A 23,902-nucleotide genomic window follows, 5' to 3' on the forward strand; every position below is an offset into this window, starting at 1 on the left:
TCTGCTCTTCCTCATCTTGACAGCAGCGTGCCGGGGGGAACACTTAGAACTACCATTGTCTGGGGGTGTCAGGCAGTTTCATTTGCGCAGGATGCTGTTATTGTCTGTTTTGGATTCATTATTGATCATGTGCTCTTTTAACGTTTCCCCTGCTTGCTGAGTAAGACCTTGCTGGGGAGACCGTTGTTGCTTTCCTGGGGCCAAGACACTGAGATGCCAGTGTCCCCACAGGAGCAGATATAAAGCTGATGGTTAGATTCTGGCTAGATTCCGAAAGCCCCAAGAAGAAGCCAAAGAGGATCCTACAGAGATGCAATAGAAACTGCCTCCGCTCCTCCTTCCTTAGTAATAGCAATATATGTATTATGATACGCGTGATGATGACATGCATGTGTTTGCAGGTGGATGAAAACTTAGGACGTGAGTATAGAAGAGTAATCGTGGAAAAGCCCCTAACCTGTGTGAATCTGGATTTTGTGTGGAAGAATGAATTTGCAAGCCTAAGACCCAAGAGATGTAAATAAATAGCACCTACCGTTACAACAGGCTCTGATAGTTGGCACGACGTGAATCATCTTGGTAGATGGGGATGGTTCTGGGTGCTGTTTGCGGTTCAGTTCAGGCCTATTGTGTCATTTTGAGAAAGGATTGGCCCCAAACTGCAAAGTTTGTCTTTGGGTTGGTTCTGAAAAATCAGTGTGCATTTTGGCCTGAGGCTTCTTCTTCTTCTTCTTTTTTTTGTTTTATTCATTGGAGAAATAGAAAGATGAGACAAAAGGAAAAAATAAAAATCACACCTTGGAATCGGGACAGATTCCAGATTGTAGTTAGATCACATGTTGTGAAATCTAACAGAAGTCATCACTTCACCCACCCACAACACGTTTTGATTTGATGGGACACCCACCACGTGCTGGGCACCGTGCCAGGCCCTGTGGATACGGCGCTGGACAAGAGCTCATCTTCACCTTGAAGGGGTTTGGTTAGGTATCATAAGAAATTCAGCAGCTAAATGGGCCATTGCAAAGGATGTGGTATGTGTTTCGGTCAGGATGTGCCTAGGATTCTCAGGAAATTCAAAGGAAGAACACCTCTCTGTCTTGGGGGGTGTGCTCAGGGAGAGGACTCTAAAAGGGACGTCTAAGCTGAGACCTGCTGGGTGGAAGAAGAACAAGGGAAGTCACAGCAAAGTAACCTCTGCCCTTCAGAATATGTTCCCCAAATTATCAGCCGTTAGGAGGATCAGGAATGGAGGAAGGGAGTGAGCAAATTTTCAAGACATGCGCCTCGAAAAAAAACAGCCGAGTTCAAGTGTGTCTGCCCTTGTAAGTCAGCGAGAAGTTGGATCTTCTTTTTGAGGATGGTGCGGCATTGAAGGGAGGACAAGAGTCAGGCAGGTGCTTTGGGAAGCTTCCTTTGTCCCACAACAACGTGCTCGAAAGACACTTGTGTAATAAAAGGCAGCACTTCAAGGTCTTTTGCACGCTTTCAGGCATCCATGTGCTCTGCAGAAGAGGCCAGCCTGAGGCTGCGACCCACTGTTCAACCCTGGGGCCAGGTCATGCCTTCTCTTTTGTTTGATGCCACGTTTTCTCGCCAGTATTTCCACAAACTGCATGAACTGAGCCTCAGCCACAAACCCTGTGTGTTGGTTTAACCTCCATCCCTTACTAAGTCAAAAGCATGGATAAAATTAACTCTGCTGTCCTCTGGAACAACCTAGAAACTGTTGTGTGTCTGAAACAAAGAAGCTGATAGATTTGTGGGGAAGGTTCTTAGGAAACCACCAACCTGTGTGCTTTCTGTGTCAGAGAGTCAGAGAGGCAGAAAACAAAACCGAGAAGGGTATCTGGGAGGCAGCGCTCAGATCTGGGCAGAGATAAGCTTCCTGGGCCTCAGAGACTTCTGCCTCTGAAGTGCTTTGATTGGCAGGAAAACGAATGGGGAAGAAAAGGCAAAGTAACCAATTTCAGGTTTTTTCTTTTTGAGCGTGTAGTTTCAGTTCAGAGTTAGAACACTGACGGTGAAAGTGCATCCTTTCAAACTGTAGACGCTTACTGGGGGAAAGAGAAGGGACCAAAGTATATCTGACTTGGGAATGAGTCTGAGTGGCTGAAACAGTAGAGATGCTCCCAGAGAGAAGCAGGGCTGCTTGTTGATTGGTTTGAATCCTCCCGGGTGAAATGTCAGTGATTTAACTTCAGCTCTGACCTGAGGGAGCCCTAGTGTGAAGGGGGCGTGGGACCAGGAGGCTCTGGGACAAACCAAGCCCCAGCTGCCCCCAAGACACACCCCCAGGGAATGAGCGGGGTGGGGAGATGGCCTTGACTGAGAGGGAGTGAGGCCAGGAGGCCCCGATAAACAGGAAGCCCTTACCGGAGATGCACACCGGGAAGAGGACTCAGAACGAGCCGAGCCCTTGCGTCTCCAGGTTGGTGGTAACCTTCTAGAGGAAGGTTGGATGTGGTCGAACTCACGCTTTCAAACTTAATACTGATCAGGGAGAGGGGGGCTGTGGATCCAGAAGGATGACCAGCGGGGAAAACAGGCAAGTTGCTGCGGGGAAGAGCTGTGACTGACTCCAGGACGACCATTCCCACAAGCATGTAAGTTTAATGATGGGCATAGTTTAGTAAAAGGGTGTCGCTCAAAGTCCTTTTTCTGTCTGTTCCTGGGAAGGTCCGATAGTTTGGATCTTGAGAATAAGAAAACTGGGCCTTTTTACCAGTGTTGGGCTGCCTGGCTTAACCTGGTGATGGTGGTTTTGTTACTAAGTCATGTCCAGCTCTTTGCGACCCTGTGGACTATAGCCCACCAGGCTCCTCTGTCCAGGGGCATCCTCCAGGCAAGAATGTGGGGGTGGGTTGCCATTCCCTTGTCCAGGGGATCTTCCCCACTCAGGATCAAACCCCAGTGTCCTGCTTTGCAGGCAGATTCTCTATCAACTGAGCTACCAGGGAAGGCCTCTGGCTTAACCTACCTGCCATCAAGAAAGCCTGAGTGAGGATAACTTAGTCATAAAGGTTTGATCTCCAGGTGTAAATAACCCTAGGCAAGGGATGGCAAACTTCTGCGAAGGGCCGGAGAGTCAACACTTTGGGCTCTGGAGGCCGTGTGCTGTTCGGTACATTTCCTCATATGGCAGGAAACAGCCGAACGGGCATGTCTGAGTTCCCGCTGAGCTGTCTCCAGAGATAGGACAGTGGGCTGGCTTGTTCTGGGGGATCCCGAAGCAAAGTCTCTGCCTTGAATGGAAGCAAGTTTCCATGGCCCCTCAGAGGCAGCAGAACCTGTCAGAGGGAGGTCTGTGACTGGCCACCAGGCCCTGGTGGGAAAGGTTCTTTTAAGGAGACTCAGTGAAGCAGGAGCAGCCCCTGGACCCTGCTGCTCCCCTGATAGGCTGCGAGCAGGAGCCTCTGAGCAGCCAGGACCCCCAGCCACAGGCCCCGTCAGCTCTCCCTCTGAACACTGGGGAGAGGACAGAGCTTGAGTGGTCTTGACCCGCCCGCCTTGCCGCATTGTTCTCAGGGCTTAGCTCAGGCTTTCTGTTCCACAGCCCTCGGCTCCCGGGCATGTGGGTCGTTGTCCAGGCTGGGAGGAGGAGGTGGGAGCAGGGATGGGCTTCCGGACGCACCAGGAGTCTCCGCAGGAGACCTGGAGGGCGGACTTGGGGAACCGAGGAGAGAGCAGGATCCTCCCAGTCTCACCGGCACTTGGAAAAGCAGAACGCCTCATAGAGAGCAGAGCAGTGCAGCTGAGGAGGTGGGGAGCGTCTGTGAGGATGGCCAAGGGAGGGGCACCCAGCCCAGGCAGGACATGTGGCGGGCATCAGCCCTGTGCGTTGAAGTCACACTTCTGCAGATTGCAGAGATGCGGTCAACGGTAGAGAAGTCAAGGAATGTGTTGATGAATGCCATCGTTGAGAATGGGCTCTTTTTTACACAGATGGCTCTATTAGGAAAAATCCTCAAGCCCAAATCCCTTCATAAATCATGCAAAAAAAAAAAAAAAAAGGCTGCCTGCACAGCAAAAAATAGATCCTGCACAGCTTCTGTTTGTCTTCAGCTGGATGTTGATCAATAGGGCACATCCTTAGCAAAGGTGTTGCAGCTGAACCTTATCTCCAGCCCCATGTCTTTCTGCACCTTTAATTCACGTCTGTGACCTCTAGGCCCCTTGAGTGTAGACGCTTCAGAATGCAAGTGCCCTCTACTCTCTTCACCTGTTAGTAAGTTGGCCTCGGATGCCTTGGGAATGAAGGGGTTACTACAAGTTTTTGTTCATGCACACCCCTTTCCCGGTCAGCCTCCTGCATTCCCCAGTCCTCACTCCCTGGGCGAGGAGGTTCACTGAGGGTCTTTCTGTCTTTCTGATGTGAAGTGTAGATCATTTCCTTGATTCTTCTTGGATCTACTCAGGCCCCACTTGCCTTCTCCACCTCCAGCCCCCAAATCTGTCATAGTTCTCAGTGGAATGGCTCCAATTAGTCATGATATCCCTGTGGTGTGGGAGAAACCAATCCCCAAACCAGAACAGGTTTTTGTTAGGAGTCGGGAGAGGAAGATGGGCAATGCTCGGCTCTCTTTCTAAGAATTTAAAGCAGACACTTAAGATTGTTGTCTTAAGTGCCTCCAACAGATTCCACTTAGAATCGTATCAGAAGGTCTTTGAGGGCAAACAGCCTCATCCTGTCTCTCTGCACAGTCTAATCTCTTGTCATTTTCTGTCTCCATCTGCCCTCAATGGCTTCAGCTGCAGTGATTTTTTACATTTCCTCCTGGAGCTGGGATTCTTTATGCCATCAATACATGTCCCAGGAATCATGCTTGGTGCTGGAGCAACAGTGGTAAAATAGCTGCCAAGTCTGAACTCCTCTCTGGATGTCATTTAAGACCCTTTGGATCCAGACGCAACTTCATTTGTGTCCCTTCCCACCCCTCTAGGCTGTAGTCACATCATTCCTGAAAATGCCCCGTGTTATGCACCTTTATCTCCTCTTTCCATTTCTCTCTGTCTTTTTTAATGATATCATTCACATTTTTCTTTGGCTGTGCTTGTGAAATCTTAGTTCCCCGACCAGGGATTGAACCCAGGCCCCATCGGTGAAAGCGTCCAGTGCTAACCACCGGACTACCAGGGCATTCCCTCCTCTTCCCATTTCTCTACTTGGAAAGTCTCATTCAGGTGGAAAAGCCCAGGAAGAGGTGCAGCTTTCCTATGAAATCTTCCCCAAATCTGATAGAATGAATTTGTTCCTCTTTGGGATGTCGTAAAACTCGGTCATACAACTTGAATAGAAATGATTTAGTTTTGTTATCATAAATTGCTCCTTGTATCTGTCTGATACGATGTGCTATACATGACTGGAAGGCAGAGACCATTCTTGTGTCTCCAGGACCTAATCAGGGTCCCTGAGACAGGGCTCAGTAAAATTTTTTATCAAATTACTTACAAAACAAAGATGACAGTTGCCTCATCGGACTAGGTCACAAAACAGAGAGGAAAGGTTTTGGAAAACAGAGTGCTCTGTAGACATAAGAAAGCACTGTGCAGTATTCTACAGACACGTTAGAGTTTTGTTCTGATGATCGTTACCTTTTTTTTTTTTTAAATAATTTTGTTTATTATGTTTGGCTGTGCTGGGTCTTCACTGCTGTGCCGGGACTTCCTCTAGGTGTGGCGGGCTGGTGCCCTGTGGGGGCTGCTCACCGTGGTGGCTTCTCTGGTTGCAGATCATGGGCTCTGGGCGCTCGGGCTTCAGTGGTTGGGCTCCTGGCTCCAGAGCACAGGCTCAGTAGTGGTGGTGCACGGGCCTAGTTGCCATGCTGCACGTGGGATCTTCCCAGACCAGGGATTGAACCCGTGTCTCCTGCATTGGCAGACGAATTCTTTACCCCTGAGCCACCAGGAAAACCCTATCATTACATTTCTGATGTCACACTTGAAGTTCCCACATTAGTTACTGATGTGAAGGAGAAGACACATACTGGCGAATTTTTTATATGGAATCACATAGGCTCAGAGTCAGCATCAGGCAAAGGTGCCTTTAATGGTTCCTGCTCCCTGTTTTCTCCATTTTTAACCCACCTTTTATTTCAACCGTTTCATCAGGGGGTCAGGTGCATTCTTCTTCATTGTCTCTTGTAGTATGCTCCCAGCAAGTTCTCAGGAAACTGAATATTGTTTTACAAGAGAAGGAGAGCAATGATGCACCTCTTAGGATTATGTAAGATGGAAGCATCAGGAGAAATTGGGTGAAGGGTACACAGACCCTCTCTGTACTTTTTCTGAAAATTTCTGTGCTGCTGCTGCTGCTGCTAAGTCACTTCAGTCGTGTCCAACTCTGTGCGACCCCATAGATGGCAGCCCACCAGGCTTCCCTGTCCCTGGGATTTTCCAGGCAAGAACACTGGAGTGGGTTGCCATTTCCTTCTCCAATGCATGAAAGTGAAACGTGAAAGTGAAGTCATTCAGTCGTGTCCGACTCTTTGCGACCCCATGGACTGCAGCCAACCAGGCTCCTCAGTCCATGGGAGTTTCCAGGCAAGAATACTGGAGTGGGTTGCCATTGCCTTCTCTGGAAAATTCCTGTGACTTTACAATTATTTCAAAATAAAAAGTTAAAAAAAAAACAACGGTGTATTTGTATATAACCCAAGCCACGCTCTGGAGGGCCTTCTGCAGTCCCTTAATTTACCCCCAAAGCAAATGCCTGAGGTCAGCAAAGAGGCAGAGGTGTATATAACCCGAGCCACACTCTGGAGGGCCTTCTGCAGTCCCTTAATTTACCCCCAAAGCAAATGCCTGAGGTCAGCAAAGAGTCAGAGGTGACGGGTTGGCTGTGACAGTGGGCCAGCCACGCTGGTAGAGTTCAGGCCCCTCCTCACACCCGGCAGACTCTGCTCCCCTCTCTTGTTCTCAGTGCAGACTCCCTGGCCCTCCTTCCATGGGGAACACCACCACCTCTTCCCCATCGCCTGCCCTGCTTTGTTTTCCTTCGTACACTCACCGCCTCACCACACCCCATACTTCCTTATTTTATTTTCTGTCTCTTCCCACTGGAAGGTAAGGTGCATGATGGCAAGGATTTTTTTTTTTTTTTTTAATTTATTGGTCCAGCCTCATCACCTAGAGCAGAGCCAGGCACCGAGCATGCGCTCAGACCACATTTGTTTGATGAGCGAGTTTTTTGTAGAAAACGAAAGCTTGAAAATAAGCCATTTCCCCAAGAGAGAAGTAATTCGAATCTACCCATCCTTGCGCGAGTGAGCCTGACTTTGAACCTCAGACCTTTTTTCCTGTGTTCACACTTCAGATAAAGAAGACGCTGCTGATAGGATCTGAGAGGAAGGAAGCAGTGCCTGCTGGCAGGGCTCTGCAGATGACATTATAAATTGTCCTTCTAGAAACTGGCCTCCCCGACGCTTCCAGAGATGGATCACCTCACCCTCCTCTTGGCAATTCTTTATGTGTACACAGGTAACGATAATGTCTTCATTTAAAGAATTTACTCCTTTTTCAAGTCTTATACTGTGACACGTTCAGAATTTATGACGCTCTGGGTTGGTCTAGATAACTTCTTACTTGTTCAGAAAAACTACAAGTTGTGAATGCCCATAATCAGCAGTGGAAACCTTTTTAGGCTAAGATAGAAACTGCCAGCCTTTACCGTGATTCCAATGTATTTATAAGTATTTACAAGACTATCTTCCTAGGTCTAGAATAAGTTTCTGATATCTCTCTGGTGTTTCAGTCTAATTGAACTCACGTGATGACATGTCTTTCAGCGCCATGTGAAGAGATTTTTTGGGACACGACTGTTAAACTTGCTAAGAATATGACCCTAGAATGTGTGTATCCATTAGCGGACACTGTAACCCAGATGGAGTGGTTCAAGATTAAGATGGAGAGAGAGTCCATGGCCATTTTCAACCCTGCATTCCATGGGATCATAAGAGAGGCCTACACTGATAGGGTCTACTTCTCAAATCACACCATGGCCTCTAACGACATGACCCTGTCCTTCCACAATGCCTCTGAGGCGGACGTGGGCTTCTATTCCTGCCTCCTGCATACTTTCCCACACGGAACCTGGGAGAAGGTGATACAGGTGGTCCCACCAGGTAAGTGACATTTTCGTTTACCTTTTCACCCACCTCCAATATTTGGTTCTACGAAGACCATGTAGCAACTGTGAAATGCCTTACCCTATTTTTGTGTCATTTCCCAGTTGCATTTCTAGATTCTGTATTGTTGTTTGAAAGAAATAATACTGTGAATCAATTCCATTTTTCTTAATGTGCTATCATCTCGTGAATTCAAATGTCATGGGAGAAAGCACAGGCTTTACCTTGCCTTGATGAGAACTTGAACCTCAGTGAAGCTGCTGTGGACAGTGTTTGGGTTCTGGGGCCAGTCACCCGCTGTGTGGTGGTCCCATTTCCTTTTGCAAGACTCCAAGTGCTTCAGCTCTGCGCATTCAGTCCTTTCTGTGACAGCAAATCTGGGTTTATTAGTGAGTCCTGGGCAGGGTTCAAGCCCTGGCTCCTGTTTTCTCTTCACCCAAGTTTCACTAGAAAGGATGCTTTAGAAGTTGCAAGCTGTCATTTCAGGAAGAATCAAATGAGCTCTTTAAGTGTTTCCTGCCATGTCTGCCAGTGACTGTGGTTCAGTGCTTAGTGAGTGAGTGAGTCCTGCGAGGAATACCCACATGGATGGGGTATTATATTTGGAAAAACTCGGTTTTAAAGCCTTTACTTCCTTTATAACCTTGAATTAGCTGCTCAGTCTCTCTGAATCTCAGGTTCCAAAACAGCAAATTGAGTTAATAGCTCCATTCTCTTTGTTGAATGGTTTAGGGATCAGATATGTAAAGAACTTGGTCCTCGATAGCCGGGGAATTATTATTATTGGTAGGTATTATTATTGCTTGTGCTTTTACTTTATTTTTAAAAAATTTAAACAGTTTTTCTTCTGTTATTTTTGGCTGTGCTGATCTTCATGGCCGCGTGGGCTTTCTCTAGTTGTGGTGAGCAGGGTCTCCTCTCTGGTTGCGGGGTGCTGGGTCCTCCTTGCGGTGGCTCCTCTTGTGGCTCTTGGACCCTGGCACGCTGGCTCAGTCATTGTGATGCACAGGCCTGGTTGTCCCATGGCACGCAGGTTCTTCCCAGACCAGGGCTCAAACCTGTGTCCCCTGCATCGGCAGGGGGATTCTTTACCACTGGACCACCAGGGTAGGCCTGTGCTTTTGATGCAAAATGACTAACGATGACATTTTTAGATAGACTGGGTAAGGCAAAAGTTCGGGACTGTGTGTTTCCTGTCTGGTGTCTCTCAAGTTGTATCCCAAACAGACCTCCAGCAGAGCACACCATATACCACCTGATACAGTGCTCTCTTTTTAAGGAATCCGTATTATAAAGAACAACTTACAGTAGTACATAGGAATATCTAATGGTCAGGAGGTGAGACAAACTTCCATGTGTTAGTTTTCCCTTTAGCTAAGCTTAAGAATAATTCTGTGCATATGAATGAGCCTTACAGAGTGTCAATCAGCAAAATCTCTCCTTAAATACTCACTTATTAAAGACCTCATTCATCACTCAAGCTCTCATTTGCTGGTGAAAGCTATTAAAAGCTGTTTGCACGTCTTCAGTGTCTCGTCCACTCTGATGAGCCACTCAGGTGGGGCAGAGGATGACTAGGGTCTTGGGGTGAGCTCTTGGATGCACGGCCTGAACCACCTGGGCCAGAAACCTATATGCTTCCCCACCCTGCCTCGGGTGGCGAGATTTTGTAGTTTGGGTTCCAAGTCAGGTATTCTGATCTCTGTCAAAGAACAGTCAACTGAAAACAGGTGCAACTGAAACGGACCCAACACCGTAAACCAGCTGTACTCCAGTGAAATGAAAACGTGAAAATACTGTGTTATGAAGCAGCAGCAAGGTAATATATTTTTCATGGGTGTATTTGAGATCTGTACAGACTTTTCTGCTTCTTTCAAGGTCTTGATTCAATATGATTTATTAGCACTGTCTTCTTTATATGAAAAAAAAAAAACGCTTTGTATAAAAGTTTGTATTTTTCTGTCTCTAGAACTGACATGTCTATGCTCAATTGTCTTAAAATAACCACTGTGAGTGAGAAAGGCTTTTCTTTAAAAAAAAAAACAAAACACAGGTAGAGCACTGGTTACTAGGGCGGGGAGGTGGGAAGTTGGGGAGATACATGTTGGTCAGAGAACAAAGTTGAAGTTACATGGATGGAATCAGTCTAGAGACCCAATGTTCAGTGTAAAGACCATAGTTAATGTCATCATCTTGAACTCTGGAGGTTTGCTAAGAGAGTAGATGTTGGGTGCTCTTCTCAACAACAGCAGCAAAATGTAACTGTGGGGAGAAGATATGTGAATTAACTTGACTATAGCAATTATTCTACATACCATTTTGTGGTATAGGCCCTAAATATATACAATTTTTATTTGGAACAAAAACATGTAGCTTGACCTCTTCTGAGGGTTTAAGGATACAGGGTAGCACTAAATTATTGAGAACTAAATTATGGTTGCCACCCCAAGGTAGGATTTGTAGCACCATGTACGAATGACTTCGGCAATATTTTCCCCCATCCAGATTTATTTCTCCCTGTTGTTATTTTGAGGAAAAGGGAGATCTCTGCCATATGGGACTTTTTCAGAAACTGTGGTGAGATTGTCAGTCAGTCACCAGTCAGAGAAAAGGCCAACTCTCCTTGTTGCCGGAATTCTGATGATGGTATTCTTAAACATATTTTGCTGTTGTTTTTGATCATTTATATTTTTAAAGGATAGATTGCATTAACCAGCTGGTGAGAGTATTTCATTCACTTTTGAGATTTGGAGGGTTTCATTTTTTCTTTTAAGCTAAGAATGATAGTGAATTTATAAAATATAGTAGCTATATTTCAAAATTAATCTTAACTATACTTAAGCTCTTCCCTGCGTGCTTTGTTTTTCAGAACGTATTTATCTGTTTACTTTTGGCTGTGCTGGGCCTTCCTTGCCATGCGTGGGCCTTCTCTAGTTGCAGCGAGCAGGGTACTCTCTAGTCGCAGTGCGCGGCTCTCATCGCACTGGCTTCTCTTGTTGTGGAGCGCTGGCACTGGGCCTGCAGTCTTCAGTCGTTGCTCCGTGGCGCGTGGAATCTTCCCTCACCAGGGATCGAGCCTATGTCCCCTACCTTGGCAGGGGGACTCTTAACCAGGGGACCACCAGGGAAGTCCCATGTGTGCTTTAGTGCATGTCAGGGTCTACAAACATCACCTGCTTGTATAACGCAGAGGGGTAGTTATCTATTTAACAGTGAAAGATTGGACTCAGAATCCAGAGATCTTCATGTGTACAACACATTGTAAGATCTTTAAAAAGATGAAAGCATTGAGCCACGTGTGCTCTAAATATACAGATTTCTCCTCTTTACTGAAAGTTGATAGTGTGCAAGGAGCTCAGTCAACCTTACTGAGGTCTTCTCATTTAACTCCCCCTCCTTCGCACTTGGATGTAGATGTAACTTAGATTTGAGGGTGAGGACACTGAAGGGAAGTGAGGTCTAGTGACCTGTCCAAGTTCTCAGGCTTTTGTGTCGACTGGATCGAGTTGCAAGTAGAGGACAGGAAGTGCCGGCTCAGGGGACACGTGAGCAGGTGGGGGCTGAGGGGACACCCGTCATTGCTGGTCCCTGCGGTCCTTCTCCTCCTTGAGTTTTCAGCACAGAGTGGAAGAGCACGTTGAAGATCTCCTTCTGGATAAATGATATTGTTAGTGCAAAATTATGTGAAAATGTGCGTTCCCTTCAGAGCAGGCATTTCTTAATCAGTAACTGATTTAGAGCATTTAATGGCAAGAATGGCTACATTTATTTCAGTGCCTCATGGAAAGATATACTGAGGCATCTCGAGAGGGGACAATTCAAAGGCAGCCCTTTCATGGAAGAGTTTGTGGAGGAAGTGGGGTTGTGGAGAAAATGACTGTGTAACCCACGTGTCTCTGGCTTCACTAGTCAGGGTGAATGTAGTTACATTGGTGGAAGTGTCCCCCCAAACGTGTCATGCACCCCAAATATTCCACCAGCTAACTCTGACCAGATTAGCTAAATCTGACTCATGCCAGGTGTGCATGAGGTAGATACTTATCCTCTGGTTTAATGCTCATGAAACAAGGTGGGGTCGGAGGTAATGTGTTCCCGTTCTGTGTGTGCTCAGTTGCTCAGTCATGTCCAACTCTTGGCTATTCCACAGACTGTACAAAAGAGACTATAGTCTCTCTTGCAAAGAGACTGACGGTGGGACTGGACTCTTTGCGACCCCATGGACTGTAGCCCACCAGGCTCCTCTGTCCATGGGATTTTCCTGGCAAGAATACTGGAGTGGGTTGTCATTTTCTCCTCCAGGGGATCTTCCCAACCCAGAGACTGAATTCGCATCTCCTGCATGGGGAGGTAGGTTTACAACTGTGCCTCCTGGGAATTCCAAATACAGCTGAGGAAACCGAAGGGTCATTAGCCAATTCAAGGTTGCCAAGTTGCAACACCAGGGTGAAACCAGGTGGTATTTTCAAAGAATGAGAAGGAGAGCCGGATGCCAGCAGAGTGGGTGTGAACAAGGAGGCTTAGGAGGAACAGGTCCTGCTGGACCTGGAGGACTTGGAAGGATCTTTTAAAAAATTATGATATGATTGCTGTACAGTATGATATAAGCTGGGCTTCCATGGTGGCTCAGACAGTAAAGAATCTGCCTGCAAGCCTGGAGACCCGGGTTCAACCCCTGAGTCGGGAAGATCCCCTGGAGATGGGAATGGTAACCCACTCCAGTATTCTTGCCTGGAGAATCCCATGGACAGAGGAGCCTGCTGGGTCAATGGGTTCACAAAGAGTTGGAACACAACTGAGGGACTAACACACACACACACACACACACACACACACACGATATAAATCACAGGCATACAGTGTAGTGATTCACAGTTTTTAAAAGTTACACCTCATTTATGGTCATTAAAAAATATTGGCAATATTCCCCTGGTGGCTCAGATGATAAAGAATCTGTGTGCAGTCCAGGAGACTCAGTTCGATCCCTGAGTCAGGAATATCCTCTGGAGAAGGGAATGTCTACCCGCTCCAGTATTCTTGCCTGGAAAATTCCATAGACAGAGGAGCCTGGCGGGCTACAGTCCATGGGGTCGTAAAGAGTCAAACACGACTGAGCAACTAATACTCCCTGTGTTGTACAATATATCCTTGTAGCTTATTTAATACATAATACATTTTTACAAGGAATTTTTTAGCATAGCCTGGGGGAAGGAAAGACTGAAAATGGAGGGAAAAAAGTGGGGGTGCTGATGGCCACGAGAAGGGCATGGGGAAGTCTGATTCAGGCAGATGGAGACTGGATGGTGTGACTGGAGGGCAGAGCTCCAGGTCTCACCTGAGCCTCATTCGGGGCCCCTCACTGCCTGAGAGGCGGCCTCGAGGTCACAGAAGGAACTGTGACAGTGGGACCCTCTCTCTGCGCTCACAGCAGAGGTTCTCTGTGGGCCCAGCTAAGGTTTTATACAGTAGATTCTGTGTTTAAAAAAGAAGCCAAAGCCCACAAAGCAGCAGAAAGTCAGAGAAGAGCCTGGAAATGTTGGACGGCCCAATGTCGCTGTGCCTGATGGAGTTTGAACTTGACTCTGCAGTGTAGACCATCGGAAGTCTCTGAATGTTTTCAGAGGGAGACACATAATAAACCAGTTTTTTCCCTCACCACCTATGTTAAACTCATTGCAGCCGTATAGAAGGGGAAGAGTTGAAGGGCAGGTGAACAAATATTAATAGGATTTTATGAGTTGGAATGCTTATCCACTGGTGACAGGAGTGCAAGTTGGTGGATCTATTGTGTTAATGGTGATGGTAATACTCAGGGCTGTTCAGAGAAACAGAGTCAATACCGTGTGTCATGTGATTTTGGATAGGGGGGGCCAGCAGGTGGAGACCCAGGAGGGCCCAGTGATGGTGCAGATGCCATCGGGAAGCAGCCTGCTGAAGGCGGGAGGGGGCGGTCTTTTTCTTGTATTCAGACCTTCAAGTGATTGGATGAGGCCCACACACATTAGGGAGACCAATCTTCTTGCTCAGCAGTCACCAATTTAAATGTTAATCTTCACTAAAACTGACTCATTGGAAAAGACCCTGATGCTAGGAAAGATTGAGGGCAAAAGCAGAAGAGGGCAACAGAGGATGAGATGGTTGGATGGCATCACTGATTCAATGGACACAAACTTGGGCAAACTCTGGGAGATGGTGAAGGAAAGGGAGGCCTGGAATGCTGCAGTCCGTGGGGTCACAAAGAGTTGGATACAACCTGGCAACTGAACAACAACTTAACCAAAACCACTCTCCAAATTAACACCCTAAATTTAGCCATCACATCTATTTGGAAAATGATACTGCTTTAGTTAAAGAATCCGATTCCTAAGACCTAATCATTCCACCCCCTTGTGTATTCTGGGGATTGCCCACATGTAGGAGACATGCCTGAGAAGGTTTAGGCAGCAGGTTGCTGTGACAGCCTACAAATGAATGACTGATCACGGTGCTCCCCGGCCAGGATGAATTTGGGGAACATCATGTGAGAGGAAAAAAGCAAGGGTTTCTGGAGAACACGTAGGGTGCGATTCCTTTCCTTTATAGTTTAGAAACATGCAGGGCTAAGTGATATGTTACTTAGAGATGCACACATGTGCTGAAACGCTGAGGAAAGCACAGGCTGGAAAGAGATGGAGTCAAGGAGAGACACGAGGGTCTTCCGAGTTCCCAGTCAGGTGTTTTTCTTATCCAGGAGCTTTGTTTCCCATCTGCCTTAAAAATGTTTCATGAAATTCCTCTTAAATCTATTGAATTTCTAATAAAAAAAAAAACAAAAAAAACAGTGAAGAAGAATGCACTTGCGATTTTGAGCATTCACAGATAATTATCTAAATTAATGGTGAGATCTTCATTCTGATTTGGGCTAGAGGTCCAGAAGAGGGAAAACGGTCCAAATTTTTATAATCCAAGGGCTGAAAAATGATGGTTTCATTTAGAAAGATGGGAACTTAGGAGATGGCTTGTCTTGGAAGAGAGGAAGTAACTGCAAATGGTTTCAAATACATTGAGTTGAAAAGTAGCCTTTGACCAGTTAATGGGTTGGGTTATGGAACAGAAAACCAAAAGAAAGTTGAGGACTGAAGACATTTGGATGATCACCCAGCACATGTGAAGACGGCAGTTAACCAATCGAGTTCTTATGGGTGGGAGGAAGCTGAGAACATCGCGTCACAGGATGGTCACACTGAAGCTGGTGGGGAGCATTTGTGTTACAGACTGGAGAGGGCTGGGGGCAGGGAGGAGGGAAGTGGGGGACACTCAAGCAGGATGGGGGCTCTTGGTGTGGGAGCTACTGTGTTCATGGCAGAGGTGCTCTGTGTCGCTGTATCACGCAGGCTTCTCACCCTATCTTCTTCGGCACTCCAGCCCCACCTGCTCCCATCTCAACTCGGACAGTGAGGGTGTTCCTCACTGTCTCCTTTCTGGTTTTGTTCTTTCCTGGGTGGGATGAGACTCCCTGTATGTCGTCCATACTTGGCCTTACTACTAGTACTACTAAGTCGCTTCAGTCGTGTCCGACTCTGTGGGACCCCATAGATGGCAGCCCACCAGGCTCCCCTGTCCCTGTGATTCTCCAGGCAAGAACACTGGAGTGGGTTGCCATTTCCTTCTCCAATGCATGAAAGTGAAAAGTGAAAGTGAAGTCACTCAGTCGTGTCCGACTCAGCGACTCCATGGACTATGGCCTACCAGGCTCCTCCATCCATGGGATTTTCCAGGCAAGAGTGCTGGAGAGGGGTGCCATTGCCTTCTCTGACACTTGGCCTTAGATGGGTCTTATCGCTACGCCCGTCAATGTCAATATTTGCTCTTGTCTTGTCAGTTGGTTTTTCTAAAGTTGGGGTATCTCAGGATTTAAATTTATTTAAAGCTGGAAATGGGAAAGTGGCCCAGATCTGGCAGGTAGACCTGGCTGGGCTGATTTGTGGGAATGACATCACTCATCCACTAATTCACTCATCACGGCTTTATTGAGAGCCTGATCTATTTAAAATAATGTCTGTGCTTGGGAAACTAGAGAGACACGATCTTAGCTCTAAACCGTACACAAAGTATTAGGGGAGATAGAAGTTGTGTATCGCAAATTATAATTTAAAGCCAAGAGTAAGTGCTATTTACTTTCAACCGGGAAATTCAGGATAAATTTCCTGGAAACAGGGAATTTGAAGTTCACCCTGATGGAGGTAAATTTGAATATTTGGATAAGGAGATAGTAGCATTCAGGAGAATCACTTCAAATATTATCTAAAAAGTAGACAACTTTGGCTCTGCTTTAACCCACATTGCAAGACAACACCTAGGCGTGTGCTTCTCTGGTGGCTCAGACGGTAAAGAATCTGCCTGCAATGCGGGAGACCTGGGTTTGATCCCTGGGTTGGGAAGATGCAGTTTATTCTGGTTTACAGTTCATGGCTTGGTTTATTTCAGCGTGTTGCTGACTTAATGCTTCAAGAGGCATAGGAATCCAGATGTATTTGGAAATTATATTTTACAATCTATCTCAAGATATTTTCATACTCTCAATTCAGTTGGTGTGTTATCTATCCCAAATTCAGAAGAAAGGAAGAAAACAGAGAAACTAACACTACCTTATATATTAGTGACAAGAGATGGAGGAGGATACTTAGTCTAAAAGGCTTCTTTGTCTTTCAGTGGTAATTCCAGACGGGACTAAGAGGCCACTGGAAAGGGTCTTTCTTACTCTCCCATTACAAGTGTCACCAGGACACACCAGCATGTCTCATCTCTGCCAGATTCTTTCAGTTTTGCCCATCAGATGTATGCTCTTGCTTTGGAGTTGGATTTTTTTATTTGTTTGTTTAAGTGAGGTAGAAAAATTCTTTCACATTTACTATTGAAAGAATTAACAAATGATTACTAATAGATAATAATAAATGATATTAATAAATACCAAACTCAAGATCTTAAGGTCCATTCTTAAAAGCTCAGAAGTAAGTCATGAGCGTTTCCCCATCTATACAACTGTGTGTTGTACACATATATGAGAAGAAAAATGCGTTCTCTAAAATGTTACATTTCAGTAGTTTTTCATTTAAGGAAGGGAAAAAGATATTAAATAGTGTCAATAAGAAATAGCCAGCTGAGGAAAGCAGAAATATTTTAAAGGCTGAGAAATCTCACTCCTTAATGAAATAAAATAGCAGATAGAGGAGGCAGACGATAAAGAGCATCTTAAGACGTGTGGAGAGCGAGTTCACGGTCACTGAACTTCTCAAGGGTGAAATTAATGGGAGCCTGAAAGTGGAACAGTCGCCAGTACGCGGGCCATGCTTGCTTCTACTGACTCGCTCTCTGGTCGCTAAACCTAGAGGAGATGCTTGAGATTCACCATGAGAGTCAACTCTCGGTCTTCGGGGTAGAGCTCTGTAATAAAAAATCAAAAAGGGAGACATAAAAAACGACTCTGAAACAAGGCAATACTGGATTTGTATACAAAATTAAACTCAACAATCGAGTGGCTGGTGAAGTTCAGTTTTGTTGTTCTCCAGTCGCTCAGTCGTGTTCAACTGTGCGACCCCGTGGACCGCAGCACGCCAGGCCTCCCTGTCCTTCATCATCTCCCGGAGTTTGCTCACACTCATGTCCGTTAAGAGCCATCCCGTCCTCTGCCTCGGTTTCAACGAGAGTAGTTTTTTCTGTTCATCCATCCCGGGGCACAGACCTCTCTCTGGGGTGTTGCCTGAGAGCCCTTTTGGGTCACTCAATCCCTCCCACTCTGCCAGGCCTCTGCATCCCTGGAGAGAATGGTCATGCAGGCTTGTGGGAAGATGCACCCAGGCCGTCCAGAGCAGGGGAGGCCACTGGCTGCGCTCCTTGCCCGTGGGCGTTTTTGTTGACTTCACAAGCCCACTCCTTCCTTGACCAGCTGCTCTCCTTTCCCGGGGTGGGGGATGGCTTTGGTGGGACCGCAGGAAGGTGCGCTTCACTCGCCTGCAGCCCTCGAAATCGCCTTAGTGCCGCGCAGACACACAGCTCTCGGGTTTCCCTCCTCCAGCTCACACTCTTCTGTCGCTCGTGACCACAGCCCTTCTCTCCCCAGCGCTCAGGTGGCTGCCAACCGCAGCCTCTGGAACACGCTTCCTCTGCCTGCCGAGTGGGTGCTGCTGGCGTGTGGGTGTGAGTGCAGGGTGGGGACTGTGGCTTCAAGTATGAGTAAGAGCCACCCCCTCCACTACCCCTGGGTTAACTGGAACCCCTTCAGCCCACACACGCCGAGACCCTCCTCTGCACCATCTCAGCTTCTAGATTCTTAAAAAAAAAAAAAATTCCTCCTATGAAGGGGTGAGAAGGTGTGTTCACTGCACCTTTGCTCAGAAGCTTCTCATAGGATTAGAGGTGGTGTCAGGGACCTTCAAAGAAACCTTATGGGGACAGGCATCCTGACAGTACTGACTGAGTATAAAATGATACTTTTGCATTTTATTAGATAAAAATGCTGGATTTTGGATGTTTAAAAGTGGAGAAATGAAAATAAATAACTGAAGCAAGGTGAAAGATCAAGCTCTCAGGGCCAGCGGCTTGAGACTCCGCAACCCACTGTCTCTTTGAGCTGATGCTGGGGCAGGGGGCTGGTTTAGTATAGACAGAAAAATCACTTGGTCTCTGCCTTTGGTTCCTGGTTTTTGTTTTCCTTTCGTTTTTATAGGGAGGGGAGGTCGCAAGCAGGATGGTTCTTCTGTTCCTTCAGGCACATTTCTGAAGACAGTTAAGATTTTGAAACCATTAAGAATTTTAAAGTTTATCAAGTCCATCCTTCAGGGATCAATGCGAAATTATTCCTCCAGGCACCATCTCTTCTCCTTACTCCACAAAAGTTTTAATTAAATAACGTAGCTGATGGGGCTTCTGCTACTTCCCTGGAGAGATTATTCACTACCCAATAAATCTCAATGTGAGAAAATTTTCCCTGACTTCAGCCATTTAACCCACTTACATTAAAAAAAAAAAAAGCCTTCATAATCTGCCTAGAGAGAAAGACCTGTGTTCCATAGAAGATTGATAGAGAAAGCTTTCTAAGGACAAAGATATTAGATGCAGAATTCACATTTAATAACTCTGTGAATAGCCACATGCGTCATACCTGCTGGGCTTAGTGGGGCCGGTGAGGATGGTGTCTGAGCATGAATTCTGTTCTGCGTTTCTGTGCACCGTTTAACTACCGGAATACTTAAGGAACTTAACAGTCTCATTTTGGCAAATTACCTCTTAAGACCATATTTGTCCCATTTCTTGCCAGGCTACGTGAAATCCTGTATGCTATTAATACCAACACTGGCATTTCCAGAATAGTGTACCAAAGGGGCATGCCTGTGTACAGGATGCTTTCCTTCTTGACATAGAAAGACCCCAAGACTTCAGAAAATTTTAGATCATCTACCTAATCTATTCCACTAATGGACAGAGTACATTTATTTCTCTTTACAAACTGGATGCTACTGTTGAAAGTGGATGCACCTGCCATTTTACATCTGAGAAGCAGCCAGGGATTCCATACTTGTCTCTGAGGCAAAGCTCAGTGACATTAGCATATGTCCCCAAATGAGATTATTTTGTGTCCCATTAGCTTGTGACACCACAATTCTCAAGTTATGTCCCTGCTATCTTTTAAGAAACATAGTTGCTCATTTAAATAAGTCAATAGCATATCTATTTAACATAGGACTTGCTACTTCTTCCTCCGGTTTTCCTGAAATCCTACAAATGTTTCCAGAAAGAATGAATATTTAATAAGATGGAAACATTTCTAATCACAGGCATTGTGTTTCTTTAAGCTGACACAGTGTTTGAATTTTTATTCTTAACACAGCCCTGACTATTATGTTTTCAGTGGAAGTAGTACAGCGGAACCAGAGGGCTAGTTATTACACCTTACTGTTGAAAGACACTTTGGGATGTTCTTCTTTTATTGGATGAATGTTGATAACAGTAATTTAAAGCATTTTAAGTCCTCTCTGAAGATACTGAATAGACATTTACAGTTTGCTGTGAGGAGAAGGAGAGATGAGGAAGAAGGTCATTATTTTCGAGAAGCTTATAATCTAAGACAGGGAAGTAGGTCCTCTGCGTTATGTAAACACATGGACCAAGTGGCCGTGATGTCCGGTGGAAGTTGATGAGCAGCGGAGAATAACATGTGGGGACTAGCTCACCGCTTGGGGGATCTTGAAAGCTGTCTGCACCAACTGGGATCTAGGTAGGATTCCAGGGGAAAATGCATCAGGGGAAAAATCCCATAAAAGGGAAACACTCTTTGCATTTGGGGCAAATGAAAAAGATCACAGGAGTGGAGGAAAGGCAGTAGTGGAAGGTGTAGCTTTGAACTTCTTCAGTGTTTAATAAAGTTTCCGAACCGTGGAAGTGGCACGTCAGTCATGACTGCAGCCATTATTTGGGACCATTCCTGCGGCAGGTGTGTGTGGGATCACTTAGAGGCAAGGCAGGGAGAAGACAGATGGGAGACTAGGAAGCAAGGCGAGGGAGTGTGCATGGCCCACCAGTGCACAACCAGATAAGGCTTTCCCCTCCTCAGGTGCCTGCTTCCCGCCCCCTTCCCGCTTCCCTTCAGTACATAGTTATGGAATGTTGGCTGTGTGAGTTTTGAGGGTACACAGAAATGTCCCAGTCTCTGATCTCCAGCTTAGGGATCATTTTTAATGCCATTCAATATACAGAAGAGGTGCTGGTTGTGACAGGGTGGTGGGGATAGTAGTGTGTGTGTGTGTGTGTGTGTGTGTGTGTTGGAAGAATGGTTGTTGGCAGGGGAGCGGGTCATTCAGGAAGCCTCAGAAAACAAAAGATGCTTGAGCTTACTCATAGAGGGAGGTTAGAAACCTCTTAGTCTGGAGGATGACTGAGCTGTTTGCAGGACAGCCCTCCTGCTAGAGGGAGCTCGTGCTAATAGTCATTGTTGTTCAGTCGCTTAGTTGTGTCTGACTCTTTGCAACCTCATGGACTGCAGCATGCAGGCTTCCCTGTCTTTCACTATCTCCCGGAGCTTGCTCAAATTCATGTCCATCGAGTCAGTGATGCCATCCAACCATCTCATCCTCTGTCAAACCCTTCTCCCGCCCTTGATCCTTCCCAGAGTCAGGGTCTTTTCCAATGAGTCAGTTCTTCGCATCAGATGGACAAAGCACTGGAGCTTCAGCTTCAGCATCAGTCCTTCCAGTGAATATTCAGGGTTGATTTCCTTTAGGATGGACCGGTTGGATCTCCTTGCTGTCCAAGAGACTCTCAAGGGTCTTCTCCAACACCACAGTTCAAAAGCATCAATTCATGGTAATAGTACAAAAAAGGCAAATTGAGACTGTATGCTTGGGTGCCAGGCTGCTGAGTTAAGCCAGAGTGTAATTTAGTTTCAATGGCTAGTGATACCCAGGGGCAAGCCTGAAGGGGCGGAGAGCAGCAGAGAAGAAATTTGTTTTGTTTTCTGCAGGGGTTCCAGGTTTTGATTTGGAAGGAGTGGGGGCAGTTTTCAGAATACTCGACTTGGAGCTGTGTGTGCAAGGCCTCATTCGGGCTTAGAGAGCAGCTTTCTTTGCTGTGGGGCGGGGGCGGGTAGCGAGGGTTCACTCTGGTTCCATCTTTGTGTCACAACCATACTCCATTCTAAGGGGTCCTACTTTATTTATTTTCTTTTAGGCAATGAGGAGCGGTTAAGAATTTTGATTAGTTGAATGGTTTGCAATTTAGAGAAATCAGACAAGAGTCTACAGGGGGTTAGAGGTGAGGGGGAAGTACGGAGGTGGCGGTGGGCTGAGTCACATTCCCCCCAAATTCGTATATTGAGGCCCTGATCCCTGGTACCTCAGAAGGCGACTATATACGGAAGTTGTCTGTAAAGAGAGAACCAAGCTCAGATGACATCGCGGGAGTGGGCCTTAATCCAGTATGACTGCTCTCCTGAAAGAAGAGGACATTGGGATGCAGACGCACGCAAAGCCACGGCCATGTGAAAACCCGGGGAGGGTGGCCTCAGGAGGACAGCCGACTTCCTGCCTCCAGCCTTGTGAGAGCAGAGAGCTCTGCGGTTTAAGCCACCCAGTCCGCAGCAGAGTCATGCAGCGGCTAGAGAAATAGGTCAGACAAGAGAGGAAGAAGAGTTACACTGAGGCCACAGAAGTGGGGCTGAAGCAGAGGGGGCATATTTAAGAGAGTCCCCTTTTCTTTTTGGTTGTTTAGCATTTATTTATTTTTTTTAATTTTACTGGAGGATAATTGCTTTACCGTGTTTTTAGTTTCTGCTGTCCAACAGCGTGGGTCAGCTGTGTGTATACATACGTCCCCTCCTCCGTGGGCCCCTCCTCCGTGGGCCTCTCTCCCTCCCCAGCCCAGCCCACCCGCTGGGTCATCACAGAGCACCAGGTGGAGCTCCCTGTGTTTCTAGCAGGTTCCCACGAGCTATTTTACACCGGTAGGATATTGATTCTCTTTCTAGCGTGCTTCTCATTATTTTGATTTTCTTCTCTTCCCAAAGAGTCAAAACTTATATTTTTAAAAAAAAACAAAAAAACATTGCCGCTGCCAGCCCTTTGGCTTAGACATTGCTGGAGCGCTGCCCCCGCCCCGCGCCTGTGCGCTTTGTGAGGACTTTGTTCACCTGCCACTCCGGATCCTCATTGTCTCTCCATCCTAAGCTGTTTTTCCCAGCACACACCCTCCTATCGATCCCAGAATGGAGACACACAGTGGCTTCGTAATCTGTGTCTGACATTCTCATATCAAAAGGCTCTATTTACAATATCAGTCCCCCCACCCCACCTCCATCGCTGATTGTTCCTCTTACTGCTTTATTTCCTTAAGTACTTGGCCGTTTCTGACTCTGTGCTGCTCATCACTCTTCATAAAGCGTTGCCGGTTCTTCTGTGAATGCAGGGACCTTCATTCACAGAGGCGTTATCCTGGATTGCTTTAGTCTTTATAGCACACCGGTGTAATGAGAATTTTGACTGAAAATTCACACGAGAACTGACTTGTGGTTTACAGCTACTCAAGGATTTTCTTTGTTTCCATGGTCTCCTAGGCGTGTGGATGAGGCCAGGTTTAGTTCTGGTTCATCCTCACCACAAGGGTGTGCCCCCTCAGGCCTCTCGGCAGGTGGTCTTCCCAATTCCCCTGCGGGGAGACCCTGGGCTATGACATCCGTGTCCCTTGCGTTGTGTGAGGCTGAGTCAGAGCCCAAGTCTGCTGAGACCGGCCAGTGGGCTTCTCCCACATTCTGACGGCCCCAATTTCTTACATGCTCCTAGATTGCTCCTGGTGACTCCCATGTTGTCAGAAATTTGGTGCTTTTAAGATATTTTAAATCATGCAGCACACCTATTTAGTTTTTAGTAGGAGGCTGAGTGCTAATAATGGAGCCTGGTATTTTACTAGAAATATCTGCATCTCTAAAGGAATATTCATTGGAAAGACTGGTGCTGAAGCTGAAACTCCAATACTTTGGCAACCTGATGTGAAGAACTGACTCATTAGAAAAGACCCTGATGCTGGGAAAGCTTGAAGGCAGGAGGAGAAGGGGATGACAGAGGACGACATGGTTGGATGGCATCACTGACTCAGTGGACATGAGTTTGAACAAGCTCCGGGAGTTGGTGATGGACAGGGAGGCCTGGCGTGCTGCAGTCCATGGGGTCGCAAAGAGTCAGACATGACAGAGCAACTGAACTGAACTGAAATGACATTTCTAAAAAATAAACTCACCCCCCAATCTGTTCTGC

General features: G+C 46.5%; 1 protein-coding gene across 3 annotated transcripts in view; it reads left to right on the top strand.

Moving 5' to 3' along the window:
* The window catches only part of CD226 (CD226 molecule), a 110,356-nt gene that overhangs the window by 20,060 nt on the left and 66,394 nt on the right, over positions 1–23,902 (top strand). For 2 of the 3 annotated variants that reach the window (XM_027526036.1, XM_027526037.1), the window contains exons 2-3: positions 7,316–7,479; positions 7,788–8,123. In XM_027526036.1, the coding sequence (XP_027381837.1) occupies positions 7,434–7,479; positions 7,788–8,123 (382 nt within the window). In that variant the 5' untranslated portion in view covers positions 7,316–7,433. Of the gene's footprint in view, positions 1–1,988; positions 2,607–7,315; positions 7,480–7,787; positions 8,124–23,902 lie in introns of those variants that run through there. The other variant, XM_027526035.1, reaches the window with a different exon arrangement.

This window comes from Bos indicus x Bos taurus, chromosome 24 (genome assembly GCF_003369695.1).
Source record: "Bos indicus x Bos taurus breed Angus x Brahman F1 hybrid chromosome 24, Bos_hybrid_MaternalHap_v2.0, whole genome shotgun sequence".
NCBI classification, from domain to species: domain Eukaryota; kingdom Metazoa; phylum Chordata; class Mammalia; order Artiodactyla; family Bovidae; genus Bos; species Bos indicus x Bos taurus.